This window comes from Garra rufa, chromosome 3 (genome assembly GCF_049309525.1).
Source record: "Garra rufa chromosome 3, GarRuf1.0, whole genome shotgun sequence".
NCBI classification, from domain to species: domain Eukaryota; kingdom Metazoa; phylum Chordata; class Actinopteri; order Cypriniformes; family Cyprinidae; genus Garra; species Garra rufa.
In genome coordinates, this window is record NC_133363.1 from 17778126 (window position 1) to 17801970 (window position 23845).

The 23845-nt window shown below is 38.4% G+C and overlaps 1 protein-coding gene across 1 annotated transcript; it reads left to right on the plus strand.

Annotated features, from left to right (window-relative positions):
• Window positions 1-249: 249 nt before the first annotated feature.
• On the plus strand, window positions 250-16081 carry htra3b (HtrA serine peptidase 3b). Its single transcript, XM_073836878.1, has 9 exons — window positions 250-1010; window positions 5480-5579; window positions 8518-8740; window positions 8825-9019; window positions 12378-12410; window positions 12684-12798; window positions 13221-13278; window positions 13399-13494; window positions 15101-16081. The coding sequence occupies exons 1-9, from the start codon at window positions 596-598 to the stop codon at window positions 15267-15269; spliced, it is 1404 nt and encodes a 467-aa protein (XP_073692979.1). The 5' UTR covers window positions 250-595; the 3' UTR covers window positions 15270-16081.
• Window positions 16082-23845: the final 7764 nt, after the last annotated feature.

The window sequence follows — 23845 nt, forward strand, 5'->3', positions numbered from 1 at the left end:
CTGCTGCATCTATATGATATTGTTTCAAAACAATATAAAAAATCCAGATTTCCTTCGGGGGAGGGGCACAAAAATAGCTATGTTGTTCCTTATCACAATCAATCATGATGCATTTATATAGATATGTAGCCGATTCTGATTTTTGAACCGGTTCTCTGAAACTGTTCGAAATAACCGACTCGCGGAAATTAGTCGAACTTCCCATCACTATACTACAGCGTTTTGAGGAAAACGAAATTCCCCGCCTCCTCTAGAGAGAAGAAAAAAGCAGACTTCACTCGAGGATGTTGAGATGGTCAGCAGATACAACAGGACCAAACATCTAGAGGCCTCAAATACACTGCTTTAATACTTTGCACTTTAATTCACCGGCATTTGCGCGCATCAGTAGATCAGATCTTACTTGGATAAGAAATATTTCTATTCTTTGGACAACCATTTCACACCGGTTTTTCAACTGAGCCTGCAGGAACGCACACATCTCATCTGAAAGAAGCTTTTGCATTAGAATTCTGACGCGTAATGGTGATCTCCAGAGGACACTGACTAGCTATCCAAAAACTTTCTAAGAATTCGTTTTCATTTTAAACCAAAAATGCAGGTCTTTCTATTTGTCTCGGTCGTTTTTCTTTGCATCAAAGATGCTCTCGCGGAAACTAAACTCAAGTGTCCGGAGCGTTGTGATGTGAGTACGTGTCCGAGCCCGAGCTGCCCGAGCGGGTATGTGCCGGACCGCTGCAACTGCTGTCTAGTTTGCGCTCAGGGAGAGGGAGAGCCCTGCGGCCGCAAGGATGATCTACCCTGCGGGGACGGGCTGGAATGCAAGCACCCGTCTGGAAAAAGACTGTCCAAAGGCGTGTGTCAGTGCAGGTACAGCAGTAAAGTGTGCGGTAGTGACGGGAACACGTACGGTAATATCTGCCAGCTGAAAGCCGTGAGCAGGAAAGCCCTGCAGCAGGGTCTGCCCGCGGTCACCAACGTGCACAAAGGACCCTGTGAAAGCAAGCAAGGTAAGTGATTTGTGTATAGAGAAAGGCATGCTACAATAATATATATACAAAATTGTGTAATAATTTATGCAGAAACGTTAAAGGGATAGTTAACCCAAAAAATGAAAATCCCGCCATTAATTAGGCTACTCATCCTCATGTCGTTCCAAACCCGTAAAACCTTCGTTCCTCTTCAGAACACAAATTAAGATATTTTTGATGAAATCCGACAGCTCTCTGACCCTCAATAGACAGCAAGGGCCCTACCACGTTCAAGGTCCAGAAAGGTAGGCTACTGAGAATAATAATTTTGGTGCGCAAAAAAACTAAAAGAACAACTTTATAAAAATTACTTTCCAGGGGGTAAAATACATGCCGTGGGGTTCCCTTGTTACAGTTCACATTCCAGGGGCTAAATGTAATGTTATTGGGGTGCTTTAACCCGCGGCAACAGTGTTAAAGTAGCCCAATTACGAGGGAAAGCCGCAGAGATGGCAACACTGAGTTCAATGTTCATTCAAATAAGTTCAGGTTCAGTGTTGCAAGTTCATCAGTTGTGAATAGGCAGATGTACAGAAGACAATTGTTTTATTATCTAGCTTAGTTTAGTTCAGGTTTTGTTTTTCATAGACACACGCACACAAACACACACACACACACACACACACACACACACACACACACACACACACACACACACACACACACACACACACACACACACACACACACACACACATACTGTCTTTCCACTATGTGGATATTGCATTCAGAAGATAACACTCTTGAGCTCTAGTGACCATCACATAGCACAACTCAACTGATAACCAGATGAGCCATCATGAGTATTTTGAAATAGGACTTTGACCCCAAACTTGACGTGCAGCTGCAGAGAAATTTGGAAAATAGGGCTGCTTTGTTCTTTGCAGGCCAAGTACGATTTCCTGTGGGGTTCTCAGTGGAAGTTGCCCTTTTGCTCTGATTTTGGACAAGACCTTATTCTTGTCCACCCTATCCTTTATCATTTTAGAGGAAAGATCAGCACTTCCAGATCAGCAGTAAAAAGTTTTTTTCAGTGGTGACAGGAAGAGGGAGGAGGCTCCTATTGGAAACGGTACCACCTCTCCGGAGACATGTTGTCAGTGAGAGGTGACCTAGAATTGGATGAAAAGGTGATTCATGAGGTGAAATGATCATGAGATCAAGAGATATTACCTGGGCTTATTAGGTCAAATTTTCAGGTCTGTTAAAGGGTTAGTTCAACCAAAAATAAAAATTATCCTAATGATTTACTCACCCTCATGGCATCCCAAGTGTATATGACTTTCTTCTTTCAGAAAAATCCAATCAGAGTTACATTAAAAATTATTCTGGTTCTTCCAAGCTTTATAATAGCAGTGGGTGGGTGTTTCTGTTCAACAGTCCAAAAGAAGTCCAATAAAGTGCATCCATCCATAATAAAAAGTGCTCAACACTGCTCCAGGGGGGTGAATAAAGGCCTCCTATAGCAAATCGATGTGTTTTTGTAAGAAAAAGATCCATATTTGAAATGTAGTAATCACTTTTCTCTAGCATGCGCTAACTGTCATACACAGAAGCGCAGAGGAAAGAGCAAAACAAAACAACAGTCATAAATTAGTGGTATAAAAGAAGTATTTGTAAAGAAAAATGTTGGAGGATTTCGACATTAGCCAAGAGAAGACGAGGAAACGTTGCTTTCTTTGCTCCTGTAAACAAACGGTGGTTTTCGCAAGATCAGTGGCGCAAGCACAAGCGTTACGCATATGTCCTATCCACCCAGAATGGCTTACACGTATCACATTTAGTGCAAGCTAGTGAAAAGTGATTATTACATTTTAAATATGTGTTTTTTTTTCTTACAAAAATGTATCGATTTGCTGCAGGAGGCCTTTATTTACGCCACAGAGTAAGTGTGATTGACCTAGGAAAATTAAGTTAATAAAATGTGATAAATTAAGTTGAAAAAACGTAACATTTTTAGGTGTTGCCAGTTAAAGTCATTTTTTAAAGTTGATCCAACTGTTCACTTTTTACAGTGCAGGAGGCTTTATTCACCCCACAGAGCCATGTGGAGCACTTTTTATTATAGATGGATGCACTTTATTTGACTTCTTTTCAGAAACACCCACTGACTGTCATTTTAAAGCTTGGAAAAGCCAGTAAAAATTTTATATAACTCTGATTGGATTCATATACACCTATGCCTTGAGGGTGAGTAAATCATTGGCTAATTTTCATTTTTGGGTGAACTAACCCTATAAATCAAAAATGATTCAGCAAAACCAGGTTTAAAGAAGTCCGTCTGGTAGCAATCATCCACCTATTAGTTACTGTTGGCCCACGCAATGACACTGGCCACAATGGTGTATATATTGGTGAATAACCCGGTAGTGAGGCAAGCAGCAAAACTGTAAGCAAAAAACCCACAGAAAAGCCCATGGCTATTTGGAGTGCAGCAAATCATTACAGCATTAAAAGTCACATCAATTATAGTCTACTATAGTCTACTAAGTCAAAAACCTCAAAATATAACACTAAGCCTTGCAATCACTGTATTAGGTGACCCAGTGCCTTAGAAACAGATGCTGCCCATCATCTTTCCACCAGATTGTGTGATCAGCTGGTCTTCTGATGTCTCGTCTCTTCACCACTCCAGACTGGAAAAGACGAACGAGGAAACTATTTAGAACATATTTTTATTAGGCATTCATTTTTGGTTTATTCCTGGCCGACTTTGGGTTAAGTGGCATTTCTTAATATTATATGTGATTGTCTAAATGAATTTGCATTGCCATTGGAAGTTGATATACTTGGCAGTCATGAAATCTGAGAGGTCATGATTCTGTGATGCAGCTTTAATGGAATGTGCTTTTATATGGGGTGTTGCTTTTGATTAATGATTAACAGTTGAGTGTAAGTCATTGCATGCTTATTTTGGTTTCTCGCAGCTTCCAAATTATAAAGCTTAAATGCATTCATCCAGAATGCCAGGGAATAAAGCTTTAGAATTATATATTGATGTTATTTTGACCAACTAGCTTTACATATACACTACCAGTCAAAAGTTTTTGAACAGTAGGATTTTTAATTTATTTTATCCAAAACAATTGTTTTCTATTTGAATATCTTTTCAAATGTAATTTATTTCTGTGATTTCAAAGCTGCATTTTAAGCATCATTACTCCAATCACATGATCCTTCAGAACTAATTGCAATATTCTGATTTGCTGCTCAAAAAAACATTTATTATTATGCTGAAAACAGCTGAGAAATTTTTTTTCAAGTTTCTTTGATGAATAGAAAGTTCAGAAAAACATTAATTTTTATAATTTCTTCCCCCCATTAAATAAATAAATAAAATAAACATACTGACTCCAAGCTTTTGAATAGTATAGTGTATAATGTTACAAAAGCTTTTTATTTTAGATAAATGCAGATAAATGCTTCATCAAAGAATCCTGAAAATGCACTCAACTGTTTTAAATATTCATAGTAATAATAATAATAATAATAATAAATGTTTCTAAAGGATCATGTGACTGGAGTAATGATGCTGAAATTGTAGCTTTGATCACATGAATAAATTACATTTTAAAATATATTCAAATAAAAAACAGTTATTTTAAAGAGTAAAAATATTTCTGAATTTTACAGTTTTTTTTTCTGTTCTTTGGATCAAATAAATTCAGGCTTGGTGAGCAGAAGAGACTTCTTTAAAAAACATTAAAAAACTTTTGACTGGTAGTGTATTCACATTTCTTGAGCACCAAATCAGCATATTAGGATGATTTCTGAAAGATCATGAAGACATGTGATGACTGCTGAAAATTCAACTTTGCATTACACAATTCCTTTGCAATTCAGAATAATAAAACCTGTTTTATTTAAAACTAATGTTAGGTCATTTTAATGATTGTTTTTGTATTTAACACATCCATTTGGTGTACTAAAGTAGTACTAAACTAGTTTTTAAAAGGTCTTTTAATGGCTTCAAATTTTAGGTCAGTAGGACAATCAGGGTGTGCACACAAAAGAATGATGGCTGTGCCAACATGGTCACAGGAAACGGCAGTCGAGGGAAAAACCACCCTGATGCTTGCAGAAAATAACGTCCTAATTACTAGGACGTTACACACTGGACACACTTTCATCATTCTCTTTCATACACATACTGCATACCCAGCACAAGTCAAGCATGCACAAGGATAAAAGCCACCTAGTGATTTTAGACCCAATTATAGAGGAACATTTCCTGTGTGTGAAAAAGCTTTATCCAACTATCATCATTGCATACCATCTGAATCTGCAGGAAAGTATTTAAACGCTGCATGCCTGCTAATCATGCCCTCTTGAGCCAGAAAAGACTATTTGGGTTTATAAAAAGACAGTTATTGTGCATTACAGAAGAAAACATGTTTTTTTTTATAGAGTGGAGTTATTAACATGAGTAATTCTTTCTGCTAGTATAGGTCCCACACACCCCAGCAGCCCAAGGTACAAATTCAACTTCATTGCTGACGTGGTGGAGAAGATCGCCCCTGCTGTGGTGCACATTGAGCTGTTCCTAAAGTAAGCCCAAACACTTGCAAACACTTTCATGGTGTGGCTGCCGTCTGCACGCCGCTTTAAAACTGGGGGGAAATGAGGAAGGTGCTTGGCAAACACAGCTGTGTGAGGGTCACTGCTGTCTGTAAATCAGCTGAACACATGCACAACTGCTTTTGCCAATGATGTCAGAGAGTGTGGCATGGAGAAACTGGGTAAACAAGTCTTTATGAAAACATATATACAGTGGAAAACACTATACATACTAGATTTTTTTTCTGAAATATTGTTAATCTTAATCACTCAAAATTTGAAGGAATATTAGCTATAGGTATACAATGTTTTGGACTAAATATCCAAAGCATTTCAACAAAATCCTTCAACCTGGAAAACACAGCGATCAAAATTAGAGAACAGTTACCACTGTAGCACGAAAGAAGATTACAGCTAAATTTTAGAGGGTTACAGCTGTCAGAAATTAGTAGGAGGTGTGGAGGCCCTTGCTTTGAATGACTTCAGCACATCTGTGGCCTCTTTCATAGTTTGGTAACTGTAGTCAGTTTCTTACAAACTGTTTCCCATCAGACCCAAATAAATAAAACTTGCTGTCATTACTAAAGTGAACTTGGGACCGGTTCTTCTCTCTCCACACAACATGCTCCTCAGCGAAGTTGAGCTTAGCCGTTTGATTCTTTTTATTGATGAAAGGCTTGGTCACTGCATAATGCAGCTGGAATTGCTTACCAGTTCGGTGCTAAACAGTTTAGCACTGAACTGGCAAGCAATTCCAGCTGCAGTGCTGAACCGATTTCCCATTGAAAGTCTCTGCATTATGCTGTCTTCTTGTGAATTTGTCTTAAAAGGATGAACAGCCTTTTTGGAGGACTTGAATGAATTAGTGTCATTGTAAACCTGCTAGTGTTGGGCAATATGCTCAACTATCATATCTTCCTATTGTCAGCCTGTGAGATTGCCAATACACAATATTATTGTGCTAATTTATTTAACTATTAACTTTCATAGTTTCATTACCGGTAAGTGAACGAACTCCAGTTTAAGGCTAAAAGCAGCCTAATGTTTTTAATATGACTGGATTTGTATTAAACATGACAACAATTTGTTAGAAACATTGTAAGTTACTAATTATAATTCTTACATTTTGTTAGTTACTCAAAAAGCAGCTACAGAAACCGATCAAGAACATTTACATTATCAATGCCGAACCTAGTCTAGCATGAGTATTACGCACTTTAAACAACACTTCTGTTATAATCAGTGAAGCTATCTACACTATATGATGAATAAATCTCCCTTATTTACACTGCACACGTCTGTGGCGCATTTACTGCTCACTGGAGCAGATCACGGCCACTCTAGTCAATGCTTGTGTTTATACCAGCCGCACCGCAAGCCGGCAAATTTCTGAAGCATCCCAGAAGCGGCTCTCAGAGCGGCTTTGCTAATATTAGTGCCTAGTCTATTTTTAATGGATAATAATAATTAATAATAATAATCGTCTTGCTATTCTCAAAGGCAATACCTCTGACTATCGTCGATACACAATACTATCGGCACAACCCTAAAACCTGCAATATTCGAGAAATCACAGATTTAGAAAGACCAACTTCTCTCTTAGTGGCTGAAAGGGTCATCCCTTTGGCCTTTATCTGGACAACCTCCTGTTGCAGGGTTTCAGTCACCTTAGAGCAGCCCGCCATTTTGCAATCTCAGTAAAAAATGGAGGAATGCTGCCAGTTAAATAGGGTTTGTCATAAAATGGAAAGAGGAAATTAGCACCCGGTGCCAGATTAACGCCAATAACTTGGAGATTTAATGTTCTCTAATTTTGATCAGTTTTTTATACTGTGCTTCAGAATACAATTAATTTATGAAAGAAATTAATAAACTTTCCTTCTACTCCTTTTAGAATAACTTCAAATAGGACTTAGCAGTGACCGTGAAATTTAGGAAATTATAGGTTGTACTCTAGATTTGATCTCCACGGTTTTATGGTAAATGAGTGTTTTGAAATAAAAAAAAACTGTGCTTAATTCAACCTGACCTCATGACGAAAACGTACTTGTGGGAACTTTTTCACAAGACCTGTACATTTCGTGACATACATTTTGTGAAATGTCCACTGAGTGGAACAGAGGAACGTACATATTGTACATTTTATGTGACGTTGGTTTTGTATGTGCCACCACCACCACTTTTGACTCACTTGTGACGTTTTAAAATAACGTACCATCTGCAAAACACCTAAACCTACCCGATAGTAGCGGGTACTACCTCATCTTTCAGTTCTTTCACCGTGAGTCATGTTTTTCACAGGATTTGTACCCAATGATTCCACCTCCTAAGTCAAATTCCACGCTGGCTGACCTACAGAGCAAGCTTATTACACCCGGAAAGTGAAACATATGTAGCTGTAATCGTAAATGTGTACAAAAAATCATTATAAGTCCTCGTTGTTTTACCACCTCTAGAGTTTATTTCTGTTGGAAACTGCAGTGTTATGTATTTATCGGTACGTATTTCACATCTTGCGAAAAAGTTCCCACAGGTACATGAGAACAGGTAGGCTTGATTGCATTGAATCCTACTTCAAAAAAGTAGTCTTAAGTTCAGTAATTACATTTAATATAAATTTAAAATAACATATTTTTATTAAATTGTAGTTAATGCAGTTAAGCATCTGAAAACTTAAATATTCCGTTTGAACTTGCAAAGTACGTATTTTTAAAGCATAATATTTCCAAAATAAGTTTTTTTTGAAAGTATGCTAAGAACATAGGGTATACAAAAAAACAAAAAAACAAAAAAAAAAACTGGACAATAGTATGCAATACAAAATAAAACTGATGAGAGTTTAAATTATTTTTTCAATCACTTTGAATGATCAGTGCAAGTGTATGAAACTAAATAATGTCAACTTTATATTTCTGCTTTTGCCCCCTAGCCATCCCCTCTTTGGCAGGACTGTTCCACTATCGAGTGGTTCAGGTTTTGTAATGTCAGAGACTGGGCTGATTGTGACTAACGCTCATGTAGTCTCCAGCACCACACCTGTTTCGGGTCATCAGCGACTCAAAGTACAGATGCGTGATGGGGATGTGCATGAGGCCACTATCAAAGACATCGACAAGAAATCTGACATTGCCACTATTAAAATCAACCCACAGGTGAGACGAAACTTGTATTTTTGGACTGTCTTTATAATAAAAAGTCATGTTTACTCAATTACATCCTATGCCCCCATTTGGCAGAAAAAGTTGCCTGTTTTATTGCTGGGTCACTCAGCAGACCTGCGCCCGGGTGAATTTGTGGTGGCCATCGGTAGTCCGTTCGCCCTGCAGAACACAGTGACGACAGGAATAGTCAGCACTGCGCAGAGAGATGGGAAAGAACTGGGTCTCCGTGACTCAGACATGGACTACATCCAGACTGACGCCATTATCAACGTAAGACACTGAATAACCAGAACAATACATGTTTTAAGTCTTACCGGCTGTTGCATAAGAAATCCAGACCACCTCTAAAATTTAATTTTGAAATCATATTGCATTCATTAAGTAATGCTTATGTACTGAACATAACTATTCAGTTATTGAACAAATATTTTGGTAATGGTTACTGTATGTTGCTTCCCTTTTCATTATCAGACTTTATGACTGCATTACTAGACTTTTCATATTTGCTGCCTATTTTATTTTATTTATTTTATAATTTTTTTTTGCAATTCTGACAGTTGGTTTTCATCAGTTTTGAACAGGGCTGGACTAGGACATAAAATAATGGCATTTTTGGTCTAGGTGGCCCACCACTGTCTACAGTCCAGAATTGGTCCAGTCAGAGATGACTTTGACTATATATATATATATATATATATATATATATATATACAGTCAAGCCCGAAATTATTTATACCCCTGGCAAATTCCGACTTAAAGTTACTTTTATTCAACCAGCAAGTTTTTTTTTTTTTTTTGCCTGGAAATGACACAGGCTTCTCCCAAAAGATAATTAAACGATGTACAAGAGGCATCGTTGTGGAAAAAAATATTTCTCAGATTTTATTTACATTTGAACAAAAAGTGGCATGTCCAAAATTATTCATACCCTTTGCAAACTTTTACAGTCTATTGGAAAATCCAAAGTTCTATACCATTCCAAATAGTCCATGCTGTTCTAAAGCATCCTAATTACCCTGATTCATTGGGAACAGCTGTTTTAATCAACTCAACAGGTGAAAAACAGAAGCTCTCTGCTGTTGGTTTGTGGACAGTCATGGCTAAGATAAAGGAGCTCACTGAGGACCCGCGGCTATGCATTGTGGCTGCTCACAAGTCAGGAAAGGGCTATAAGACCATATCTAAATGTTTTGAAGTTCCAGTAGCTACAGTGCAAAGTATTATTAAAAAATACAAAACGTTCCGCACTGTGAAAAATCTCAGAGGACGTAGTCGGAAGCCAAAAGTGACACCTGTGCTGGCCAGGAGGATAGTGAGAGAGGTAAAAAACAATCAAAGGAACACCACCAAGGCCATCCTGATGAATCTGGGCTCTGCTGATGGTAACATCTCAAGGCAAACAGTCCAATGGACACTGCACACAGTCCTGACTTAAATCCAATTGAGAATCTGTGGAGGGAGCTAAAGATCAGGGTGATGGCAAGGAGACCCTCCAACCTGAAAGAGTTGGAGCTCATCGCTAAAGATGAATGGGCAAAAATATCAGTGGAGACATGCAAAAAGCTGGTCAGCAATTATAGGAAGCATTTGACATGCCACTTTTTGTTCAAATGTAAATAAAAGATGAGTAATGATTTTTTTCCACAATGATGCCTCTTGTACATCGTCTTATAATCATCGAATCAAATAAAACTTGCTGGTTGAATAAAAGTAACTTTAAGTCAGAATTTGCCAGGGGTATGAATAATTTCAGGCTTGACTGTATGTATATATATATAAATATTATATATATATATATATATATATATATATATATATATATATATACACACACACAGTCATTCAAAATGCTACTGTGTGTACCTGTTTAAGTCCAGTCCAGTCTAGCTAATGTGTTACAGTCAGTCAACGTCAATGATTGTTTGAGGAAACTAAACAGTAGCTTTCTACGGTACAAAAACAATGCCAAATAGCTTCTGTTGTGCTGACTTAGTAATTACTTTGGTGAAATTTAATTAACAGTTATCATCCTTACGGCACACACAAATTAGGACAGGTTACTTCCCTCTCCACTCCCTGTGAGTCCCAGTTATCATGAAGCTACTCCTTACTAATTCAGCTCCTCATCCCCCTGCCTGTCCCATTGGCTCTCATCATTGACAACAGAACAAGCCTGTTCTTCCTGGCTCGCCACCTGCTCTTTTACTTGATTATGCTGCTGCACAAACTTTGGCACTGCCAACGAAGCCAGCGGCCCCTACAGTAAACATGTCAGTAATCTTTGCACATTTGGCGGAATCCATCTCCAAACGTTTAAGCTTCTTTTCCCAGAGCTTTTTAGCACCACATTTAAGCCTTGGTCGGTTCAATTTGAGAGATGGAGAAGAAGAGGGATGGGTTGATACGATATGTGTATAGGTGGAGCAGGATACTTTACCTAGGCTCATTGGAAACATGTGCCCCTATATACATTTCTGCAAAACTGAAAAAACATACCTATATGTACGAAGCACTGCCGTTTCCAGTTGAAATGAACACTAGAGGTAGTAAAACTCTGACTACTTTTATTTTCACACTAAGAATGATTTACAGGTACAGAGTTTTGATTAATAAAGCCTAATTTTAACACAATTACTTGTGGAATATTATGTTATGACTTCAAAACAATTTTAACATCCTGCACGATTTGAAAACTGATACTTTAAAATGTGGTTGCACATATACAGCTTCATATGCATGAGTTTTCTAATTTAGTAAGTTTGCTCGGTAGCTCACCCGATTTGGCATTCCACAAGAGTGATGTAGAGCTCAAATCCACATAAGGAAGTTGAAATAGCACGGCTGCATCAACAAATGCGTTTTTATATCACTTTTGCATTTGTTAACACTATTGGTAGAGCATTAACCTTTAGCGACACTCCCTGGATATTTGAATTCTGAACAGCTACAATACATACCTCAAGCAGCATATTAAAAACAGCAATACGTGTCTGTACCAACGTAATAAAACGTGCCACGGTCATGTTTTGAATGTGTTTTAGCGGCACTCACTGGACATTTCACTTTGAAACTGCCGCGAAATGCACAGTAAGGTACGTTATTACGGTGTTGCAGAAATTTATGTAGAGGCACGTATTTTCATGAGCCTTCGCCTATGGCACATTGTGATTGGGTTTATACTGTCAATACAGACCACAAACCTATGGGCTGCTGTCCCTGCATGATGAACCAATCATTGAGGAAAAAATTGTATCAGTTCTGAAGTGTGCCGCTCACTGGAATAATGCCTAGTATGCCAGATTACCAATCCAGCCCTGGTTTTGGTTCAATGCTTCAAAATTTTTGTTCAGTGTTTTTGGTACAAATCTAATCCCATTTAGATAAGGTGTGTAAAGTTGTTTAAGCACTGATAAAAAAACAATTCATTATTATTTCACTTGCAATTCTGTTTTATAGTTTTAAAGTGGAAGCAGTTGAAGTTTACCTCCTTTAAAGTTTTAGATTTATATATTTGTTCAATGCTTCAGCATTTCTGTTCAGTACTTTTGGTCTAAATTGAATCCTAGATAATGTGTGTGTAAAATTGTTTGAGAATCAATAATTAACATTACTTTTTTTCTTTTCTTAGTATGGGAACTCAGGTGGACCACTCGTTAATTTGGTAATTATTTCATACTGTGATGTATTTTAGTTTCTAAACAAATTTGTATAGAACACAAAAGGTGAATTTTTGAAGAATATCCATTTTTTTTCTGTATAATTTGAATATTAAATTTTTGCCTGCTCTTTAAAAATTCACCTTATGCTTCATAAAGACATGTTTGGAATGACACATTTAAACAATACAACAACAAATGGCAGTATTTGAATTTTTAGGTGCCCTTTTAATACTCCAGCATATACTGATATTGTATTATTTTTTGTTTTCCATAAGGATGGAGAGGTGATAGGAATCAACACCTTGAAAGTAGCTGCAGGAATCTCCTTTGCCATTCCTTCAGACAGGATTACTCGCTTTTTAAATGATTCCTTGGGAAAACAAAACAAAGGTACATGGGGCAGTTTTTGTACAAGGGAATTTGTAGGGAGTTTAGAGTATTACTCATCTAATATTAAACATATGTTTTATTTTTGAGAGCCATTCTTACTGGATTAAATGTGTTAATGAATTAGTTCACTTCCAGAATAAAAACATCCTGATAATTTACTCACCCCTATGTCATTCAAGATGTTCATGTTGAAAAGAAATTAAGGTTTTTGAGTAAAACGTTCCAGGATTTTTCTCCATATAGTAGACTTCAGTGGTGGCCATATAGAGAAAAATCCTGAAATGTTTTCCTCAAAAACCTTTCTTTTCGACTGAAGAAAGAAAGACATGAACATCTCGGATGACATGGGGGTATGTAAATTATTTATACATTTTTATTCTGGAAGTAAACTAATGCTTTAACACATCTACATACTGTTTCAGAGGCGAGAGCAGTGAAGAAGCGTTTCATTGGAATCCGAATGCTCACTATCACAGAAGAGTGAGTGTCTTTCACTACAGACACTAAAACACAACACATGTAAATAAACACTGCTGAGCTGTTTAGTCATTGTTTGTGTGTGTGTGTGTATATGTGAGGCATTCTGTCTGTCTCCTCCAGACTCGTGGAAGAGCTGAAGCAGCAGAATCCTGATTTCCCTGATGTCAGCAGCGGGATCTACGTCCATGAGGTGGTTCTTCACTCCCCTGCTCAGAAGTAAGCATCAGCCAAACCAGATGCTCTGTGGTCTTTTAGTTGTGGCAGTGCTTCAGAACTCCCAGCCAAGTAGTTTATCTCTGTCTGTGCTCAGTGAATGACAACATGTTAAAGATCACAATTAACCTTAAAGAGAAATGACAGATATGAATAATACAGGTTTAAGTAATAAATAAAGTTTAGAACTAGGTGATACGGCTAAAAATTAATGAGTTTATTATTGATCTTTTTTTTTATAAACGTTTGATCGATTCAAGTTGACAATTTTGATTTATTTAACTAGTCAACTTAAAAATGTACAGTTAAGGTCAAAAGTTTATACCCCCCTTTCAGAATCTACAAAATGTAAATTATGTTACCAAAATAAGAGGGGTCATAAAAAAACTAATGTTACTGTTTATTTAGTACTGACTTGAAAATAATAGTTGAATTTATAAAAATGACCCCGTTCAAAAGTTTACATCCCCTTGATTCTTAATACTGTGTTGTTACCTGAATGATCCACAGCTGTGCCTTCTGTTCTTCAGAAAAATACTTCAGGTCCCACAAATTATTTGGTTTTCCAGCATTTTTGTGTATTTAAACCCTTTCCAATGATTGTATGATTTTGAGATTCATTTTTTCACGCTGAGGACAACAGAGGGACTCATATGCAACTATTACAGAAGGGTTTAAATGCTCACTGATGCTCCAGAAGGTAAAACCATGCATTAAGATCTTTTTGAATATGAAGATCAGGGTAAATTCTACTTATTTTGTCTTCTGGGAAACACGTAACTAACATTTGTAACCTCTGAAGGGCAGTACTAAATGGAAAAAAATATGATATTTAGGCAAAATATGAAAAATGTACAAATCTCCAATCTGTTCAAAAGTTTTCACCCCCTGGCTCTTAATGCATCGTTTTTTCCTTCTGGAGCATTGGTGAGCGCTTGAACCTTCTGTTATAGTTGCATGAGTCCCTCAGTTGTCCTCAGTGTGAAAAGATCAATCTCTAAATCATGCAGTCATTGTTGGAAAGGGTTTAAATACACAAAAATGCTGGAAAACCCAAGAATGTGTGGGACCTAAATAATTTTTTCTAAAGATCAGCAAGCAGTTAAACTATCACTAAAAAAAACACAGCTGTGGATCATTCAGGTAAGAATTAAGAGGGTTTAAACTTTTGAACGAAGTAATTTTTTTCTTGTGGACTATATGTAAACATCTTTCATGTGAAATATCTTATTAAGATCAGTACTAAATTAACAATAACATGCATACAATCCCTCTTTTGGTGAAATAATTAACATTTTGCAGATTCTGAAAGTGGGGGTGTAAACTTTTGACCTCAACTGTAACTACAACATGATTCAAGCAATATTCTATTGAATATAATTTCAGAAAAGATGCACAAAATATGAAGGCAAATATTGTAGCCTATACATTTTTTAAAACATCTATTATGATGAAAAATAAGAATATTTCTAGATTCACTTGCATCTTTTGAAGCCTTTCAAGTTAAAAGTTTAACTCACGTCTCATAACCTTGCATTTATTCCAATTCCACTATATATAAGTACATGACTGGCCAATATACTGTACCATTTCTCTAAATGTGTTTCAGAGGGGGCATCAGAGATGGTGACATTATCGTTAAGTTAAACGGAGAGCCTCTGATGAGCACCAGCGACCTGAAGGAAGCGCTCAACCAAGATACGACTCTTCTGCTGGAGGTTCGCAGAGGCAACGACGACCTGCTCTTCAACATTGAGCCTGACGTCATCATGCAGTGATGCCATCATTTATTTCGAAATGTGAACTATCAGTTTTTTTACTGAAGACATTGGCTTTATCATGTCAGTCATGCACTATCATGGCCAAAGGGATGTCTAACAGTGCTTCATTCTACAAAACAAGCTGAGAGGAATCTAACCTTGAGCTTTTGCAATCCCAATCATGCCAAGTCTGCCTAAGAGATTTTATATGAAAGGCATTTCATAACAGCACACTCTTTGAAGCAGGTTTGAAGCGAAGAATGATTTTGTTCATTGCAAATATGAAAGCAGTACTGTATTTTGTAGAAGAAGACAAAGCTGGTGATATTTTATAGCCAATCCATAATGAATATACAATGAAATGTTGAGCTAGGGAAATCTTTTTAATAAGAATATCTAATAAATACTAGAAATACAAAAATAATAATAAATCTTTTAATATATATTTTTATAAATATAATTTTTGTTTTTTTTAAAATCTTATAGATTAGCATGTGGATCCTCTTCTTAACATCTCAACATTCATTGAAACTTCTTTGTGGCACCAGTGGCAAGAATCAATTGCTGTGCAAGGTTTTTTTAAAATAAGTTTTATATAATTTGTGCATTTTTATGGCCATCTTGTCCAATCAAATGCTGTGTGCTCTTTATATGCAGATATCAGAGTGAGACGTCTTCTATTCATGTAATCTGTTTATCAGTCTGTATATGCTCATGTTCCTGTTTGTCTAAAATGTCTACAGCATATATATGTCTTGACATATATTTGGTTCTTTTCAGCTGGATCTATGAATGTTGGACCTATGAAATAAAACTTTCTCAGAAAAGAATCACTTGGCAAATTGGTGGATAATAATGTGTATACTGAAATTTAACAGAGCAATTTCAGGAAGAGTCTAAATCATATTATTTGAGGTAGATTATGTAAAAGAGGCAGGTTAACTGTCATGTCTAACGATTCATGATTAGTCAGTGTTTGGGTTGGAAATTCACAGATCCAGAATATCCTTCAGAACTTTCCAGTACACAAAGCTTTTTCTCCAGGTCTCACTGTCTGGACAGGACCTGTGGATGACAAAATCCAGACATGACACACGGCTACTCTTTTCAAGGAGCGTAGGATGATTTTACATCTTTAGCTTATTCACTGAAGTAGGCCTGTCTCGAAAGACACCATCAAGGTCTATACAGAAAATAAAATACTATGGTATTACCTTAAAAGTCTTTAATATACTCTATTAAGGTGCAAGGTGCATCCAACGTTGTGTACATACAGTTGAGGTCAAAAGTTTACATACACCTTGCAGAGTCTGCAAAATGTTAATTATTTTACCAAAATAAAAGGGATCGTACAAAACGTATGTTATTTTTTATTTAGTACTGACCTGAATAAAGTGTTTCAGAAGTTTACATATAGTCCACTAGAGAAAATAATAGTTGAATTTATAAAAATGACCCTGTTCAAAAGTTTACATACGCTTGATTCTTAATACTGTGTTGTTACCTGAATGATCCACAGCTGTGATTTATTTGTTTAGTGATATTTGGTCATGTGTCCCTTGTTTGTCCCGAACAGTTAAACTGCCTTCTGTTCTTCAGAAAAGTCCTTTAGGTCTCACAAATTCTTGGTTTTTCAGCATTTTTGTGTATTTGAACCCTTTCCAATGACTGTATAATTTTGAGATCCATTTTTTCTCACTGAGGGACTCATATGCAACTATTACAGAAGGTTAACACTCTTTCTGACGTTTCAGAAGGAAACAAAATGCATTAAGAGCTGGGGGTGAAAACATTTGAACAGAATGGAAATGCGTACATTTTTCTTATTTTGCCTAAATATCATATTTTTCCATTTAGTACTGCCCTTCAAGGGGTACAGATGATATTTGCATATTTCCGAGAAAACAAAATAAGAAACACAAGGGCAGTTTAACTATTCAGGACAAACAAGGGACTCATGAACTATGACTAAGCAAAAAAAATAAATAAATAGTGGATCATTCAGGTAAGAACACAGTTTTAAGCATCAAGTGTATGTAAACTTTTGAACGGGGTCATTTTTATAAATAATATTAACTATTATTTTCTCTTGTGGACTATATGTAAACATCTTTCAAGTGAAATTCATTCAGGTTAGGACTAAATAAAAAATATGCATTTTTTATAATCCCTCTTATTTTGGTAAAATGTGGTAACATTTTAAAGAGTCTACAAGGTAAGGTATATATAAACTTTTGACCTCAACTGCACCATTTTGTAAAAATGTGTATTCATAGAAAATTCCAACAAAAAAGTGCACTTAATGCGAATATAAAAGTGGAATTTTATGCAATCAGCTGCATTATGTACACACTTTTTGTACATAATGAAGGGTTTTGATGATAACAAAACCTGAATACACTAGACTACATAGCACATCTTTTGGGACATGTTGTTTTCAAAGTACACATTTACATTTGATCAGTTGTTGCTTTCCCTGGGAATCAGATTCATTACTTTGGTGTTGGTAGCACCATGCTCTAATTTTTGAATTACTGGAAATCTCAAAGCTTTACCAACTAAGTGATTTTGAAGACACAAAGTTTACTATTCAAACTGTACAGTAATTCATCTTACCTATAGCAATCTAAAATCCAAAAGCACATTTGTATTAAACTTGCATTTTGAAAAAAACAAAAAAAACAAACAAAAAAAAGAACAAATTGACTTGGCTAAGATGCAAGATTGCTGTCATCCCTGTCCACTGTAATTTTTGAAGAATAACCTACAATTTAGTGTTTTCTGAGATGTGGGGCTACAGAAAATTGCTCTATAAATGGAAATCTAGTCATGTTGCAGATGTGCAGCCTGTCTGAAAAGCTGCTTGCACATGCTGTATTTTTTCCAGAAGGCCCTATTCAATTTAAATGGGTCATGACATGAGACAGAATTTTCCTTGATCTTTTGATAAAGGAGAGGTTTTTGTACCATTAAACTATTCTACAAGTTTTATAGCTTAAACCATTCTCCTTAGTACAAAAAAAGCATTTCTCTCGAAATATCTCATTTGGATGTGATGGATATCACTAGGGCAAATGTATTTGCATATGGTTGCCTCTATAGCAAGACATAATCCAATTGTTTTACAACATTACACCACAGGCCCCACCCACTTCCATGTGATCCAAAAGGTTTATGTCTTTTGTTCTTCAGGAGAAAAGAAATTGAAGTTTTTGAGGAAAACATTTCAGGACTTTTCTCTATATGCTGGACTTCAGTGGTGGCCAATGAGTTAAAAATCCAAATTGCAGTTTTAACGCAGGTTCAAAGGGCTCTACACGATCCCAGCCAAGGAATAAGGGTTTTATCTATCAAAACAATGTCATTTTCTTAAAACAATGAAAAAGCGTATGCTTTTCAACCACAAATGCTTGCACCAAAAGGACCTCACGCATTATGTAATTATGTTGGAAAGTGTCACATGTGACGTAGGCGGAAGTACCAACCCAGTGTTTACAAAGCCAACGTGCAAAGAAAGTAAAATGCCCTTTCCAACAAAGGTAAAACAACAGCAATGTCAGACAATTTGGAAGTTGGAGTTTTTAGCCCTACCCTACCTTTTTGAACCAAAGTACACAGACAAAAACCTAACTGTGCATGACCCAGATTTCTGTGGTTAAAAAGCATTTGTGGTTACAAAGTATATGATTTTTTTTTTTTAAAAAATTAGAAAATGATTGATCGTTTTGCCAGGTAAGAACCTTATTCCTTGGCTGGGATCATGTAGAGTCCTTTGAAGATGCAATGAAACTGCAGTTTGGACCTTGAAGACGTTGGCTCCCATTGAAGTCCATTATATGGTGAAAAATCTTAAAAACTTGATTTCTTTTTGACTGATGAAAGAAAGACATGAAGACACTGATCATTTCAGACAGAGGTACAGAATAAGGTTTGAAAATAATAATTTCAACAAATATATGACATTGTAAGTTCACCAAAGATGGCGCTTTTCCACTACACAGTACCAGCTCGACTCGGCTCGGCTCTGTTTGGTTTTCCACTGTGTAAAAGTTGTACTGGTACCGGCTTCCAGGTACTTTTTTTCGTACCACCTCCGGCGAGGTTCCAAGCGAGCTGAGGCGATACTAAAATGTGACGTGAAAACACAGCAGATTGCTGATTGGTCAGAGAGAATCGTCACTATTCACTGCGTCATCATTGCACGCGCCAGCAATAATATCCAGAATAACCCCGCCATTTTTAAAAAGTTTGGCCAGAGATTGCGTGACATGTCCAATCCATTACATATTATGGCAACTCGGAAGAATACGCCGTGGTCAAACGAGTGTCATGATCTGGGCTGTGGGGTTTCCCTCAGCCACCTGAGGTCGCTGTTTTCCCTTCCCTCCACTGCACTTAACCTAATTGTACACTCCTGTCTTGTGATTAGCACTGATTACACTCACACCTGCTCACAATTATCTGGTCTATAAGAACTCTCATTTCCCACTACTCATTCTGGCTGCATTGTCTTCTGTCGTGTGTTATGTTGTGTGTTTCTGATCCCGGCTCTAGACCTTGTTCTTGTTTTCTTCTTTTGAGTTTAAGTTGTGTGTGCCGTGTTGGCCTTTGGTTTTGGTTTTGTTTGTGTCTTGTTAATTAAAATATTCTTTCCCTGCACCTGGACCCAGACCCTTCCTTGTTCTCACGTGACAGAATGCAGCCAGCACAGATGGGTCCAGCAGGGAGGAATTTTTTTTTCAAGGAGGCGGCGTCCCCCCGTTCTGTTCCCGAGACGGGGGGGATGTCTTTTGAGGAGGCGTCGGCCGTTCGATTTGAATTTATCTACGCCTGCCTGGCTGAGATGGATGCTTGTAGGGCTGAGACTGCGCGGATGCGTCCCTGCTTTGCGTTGGGGGCGGAGAGGCTCTTCCGTGGGGAGACGGCGGTGTCCGTTAACTCCGTTCCTGACGCGCAGGTGATCACGCCCTCTGTTCCTGACACGGCGGTGTCTGCTGTCTCTGTGCCTGATGCGGCGGTGACCGCTCTTTCTGTTCCGTACGCGGCGGTGACCGCGCCCTCTGTTCCGGATGCGGCGGTGACCGCTCTCGCTGTTCCTGATGCGGCGGCGACCGCTCTCGCTGTTCCTGATGCGGCGGCGACCGCTCTCGCTGTTCCGGACGCGGCGGTGACCGCTCTCTCTGTTCCGGACGCGGCGGTGACCGCGCCCTCTGTTCCGGATGCGGCGGTGACCGCTCTCGCTGTTCCTGATGCGGCGGCGACCGCTCTCGCTGTTCCTGATGCGGCGGCGACCGCTCTCGCTGTTCCGGACGCGGCGGTGACCGCTCTCTCTGTTCCGGACGCGGCGGTGACCGCGCCCTCTGTTCCGGACGCGGCGGTGACCGCGCCCTCTGTTCCGGATGCGGCGGTGACCGCTCTCGCTGTTCCTGATGCGGCGGCGACCGCTCTCGCTGTTCCAGACGCGGCGGTGACCGCGCCCTCTGTTCCGGATGCGGCGGTGACCGCTCTCTATGTTCCGGACGCGGCGGTGACCGCGCCCTCTGTTCCGGACGCGGCGGTGACCGCTCTCGCTGTTTTCCCTTCCCTCCACTGCACTTAACCTAATTGTACACTCCTGTCTTGTGATTAGCACTGATTACACTCACACCTGCTCACAATTATCTGGTCTATAAGAACTCTCATTTCCCACTACTCATTCTGGCTGCATTGTCTTCTGTCGTGTGTTATGTTGTGTGTTTCTGATCCCGGCTCTAGACCTTGTTCTTGTTTTCTTCTTTTGAGTTTAAGTTGTGTGTGCCGTGTTGGCCTTTGGTTTTGGTTTTGTTTGTGTCTTGTTAATTAAAATATTCTTTCCCTGCACCTGGACCCAGACCCTTCCTTGTTCTCACGTGACAACGAGGAGGTGCAGACAGCGGGTGTGTGTCGCGTAGAAGATTACATCACGGCAGTTTCTTGCAGCGTCGCTATGACAACCAGGTACTATTGTGGAGGTACAGGTACAACTTTTACACAGTGGAAAACCAAACAGAGCCGAGTCGAGCCGAGGCGAGCTGGTACTGTGTAGTGGAAAAGCGCCATAAGATCATTGGTAATAAAATAATAATAAAAAAAATCCATGTTATGTCTCAACATTATTTTCCTCAAATGTATAACATCTTTTTGGATTTGTCTTCCCACAGATTTAAAACATGCTAATTTAATTTTCCCTTGAATCTGATTAAAACCCACAAAAACATACAGTATATAACATATGAAGCAATATAAGTCATATTGTGCTGAAGTACAGCATTTAAGTCAAACCACATGTGACCATGGAGGAAATCAGAACTGAGTCTCTCAAGAGTTAAGATAAATAGAAGCATGGGGTCGACAGATGACTGGCTCTGTTTGGATTTAGCATATTAGCAGGCTGTTGTGGCTGAAGTGCTATGCCAACACACCCAAGTGGTTCAACTCAGAACGGATCTTGCTGTCTACAAGCTGGATAAATAAAGACTTGGCATTAAAAAAATAAGTTAAACAAAGATGTGTTACACTGGGTGTGTTCTGTAACAATAATAATCATCTGATAATAATTTGCCCTCTGACAATTAAATGATCAGTCTATAATTTTAGTTTATTTGAACAGTGAGACAGAATAACAACAACAAAAAAAATCTATAAAAACGCATTGAAAAAAAGTTATAAACTGCTTGCATTTTAATAAGTGAAATTTGATTCCCTATCAATCAGCAAGATTTCTGGCTAATTTCTCCTAATCTCAGATTCTTAGCTGTATAAAAGACACCTGTTTAAAGAAGCAATCAATCAATCAATCAGATTCCAAACTCTCCATCATGGCCAAGACCAAAGAGCTGTCCAAGGATGTCAGGGACAAGTTTGTAGACCTACACAAGGCTGAAATGGGCTACAAGATCATCGCCAAACAGCTTGCTGAGAAGGTGACAACATTGACAATTATTTTGTGTTTCTTTCATTTGCGAATAATCGTACCAGTTGGTACGATTATTCGCAAATGGAAGAAACACAAATTAATTGTCAATCTCTCTCAGTCTGGGGCTCCATGCAAGATCTCACCTCGTGGAGTTTCAATGATCATGAGAACGGTGAGGAATCAGCCCAGAGCTACACGGGAGGATCTTGATCTCAAGGCAGCTGGGACCATAGTCACCAAGAAAACAATTGGTAACACACTTCGCCTTGAAGGACTGAAATCCTGCAGTGCCCGCAAGGTGCCCCTGCTCAAGAAAGCACATGTACAGGCCCATCTGAAGTTTGCCAATGAACATCTGAATGATTCAGAGTAGAACTGGGTGAAAGTGTTGTGGTCAGATGAGACCAAAATTGAGCTCTTTGGTATCAACTCAACTCACTGTGAGAAGGAGGAATGCTGCCTATGACCCCAAGAACATCATCCCCACCGTCAGGTGGAAACATTATGCTTTGGGGGTGTTTTTCTGCTAAGGGGACAGGACAACTGCACCGCATCAAAGGGACGATGGACGGGGACATGTATTGTCAAATCTTGGGTGAGAACCTCCTTCCCTCAGCCAGAGCATTGAAAATGGGTCGTGGATGGGTATTCCAGCATGACAATGACACAAAACACACGGCCAAGGCAACAAAGGAGTGCCTCAAGAAGAAGCACATTAAGGTCCTGGAGTGTCCTAGACAGTCTCCAGACCTTAATCCCATGGGAAATCTGTGGAGTGAGCTGAAGGTTTAAATTGCCAAACGTCAGCCTTGAAATCTTTATGACTTGGAGATGATCTGGAAAGAGGAGTGGGACAAAATCCCTCCTGAGATGTGTGCAAACCTGGTGGTCAACTACAAGAAACATTTGACCTCTGTGATTGCCAACAAGGGTTTTGCCACCAAGTCATGTTTTGCAAGGGGTCAAATACTTATTTCACTCATTAAAATGCAAATCAATTTATAACTTTTTGAAACACATTTTTGTTGTTGTTGTTGTTGTTGTTATTCTATCTCTCCCTTTTAAAATGAACCTACCATTAAAACTATAGACTGATCATTTCTTTGTCAGCAGGCAAATGTACAAAATCAGCAGGGGATCAAATAATTTTTTCCCTCACTGTAAAGTACTTCGAATAAAAAAAATCATGGTATTATCATGTTATATATAGAAAATAATGGTAAAAGCTTAATACTTTTTAGCAAGTGAAATACTAGCTGATTATAAACTTTAAAACATATTTTGTTTGACATCAGTGCACATCAGCTGTGAAGTCTGCTACAATTTCCCACACTCTTTGGTCTCTAAACTGGACCACAACCACATCAATAACACAAACTAGTGGAGTGTTGCAAAGAAGCCACAAGCTGTTAGATTTGCGTGTTTGTGCAAGAATGTTAATTCAATGACACGCGCTTTTGCAGAAACACAAACACAGACTTGACACTGAAGTGCACAATGTTGTTCAGGGCCATCGGCAGAGACCTCACGCCAATGTGTGGAATGCAGACACACACTCTCCTCATCAGTCACACACATAGAAGTTGATAGGGACAAAAAAAGATACAAGGGAAGAGCAACAAGTTCTGAGAAAAAGATGAAAAGAAGGGCAACTGAAAGA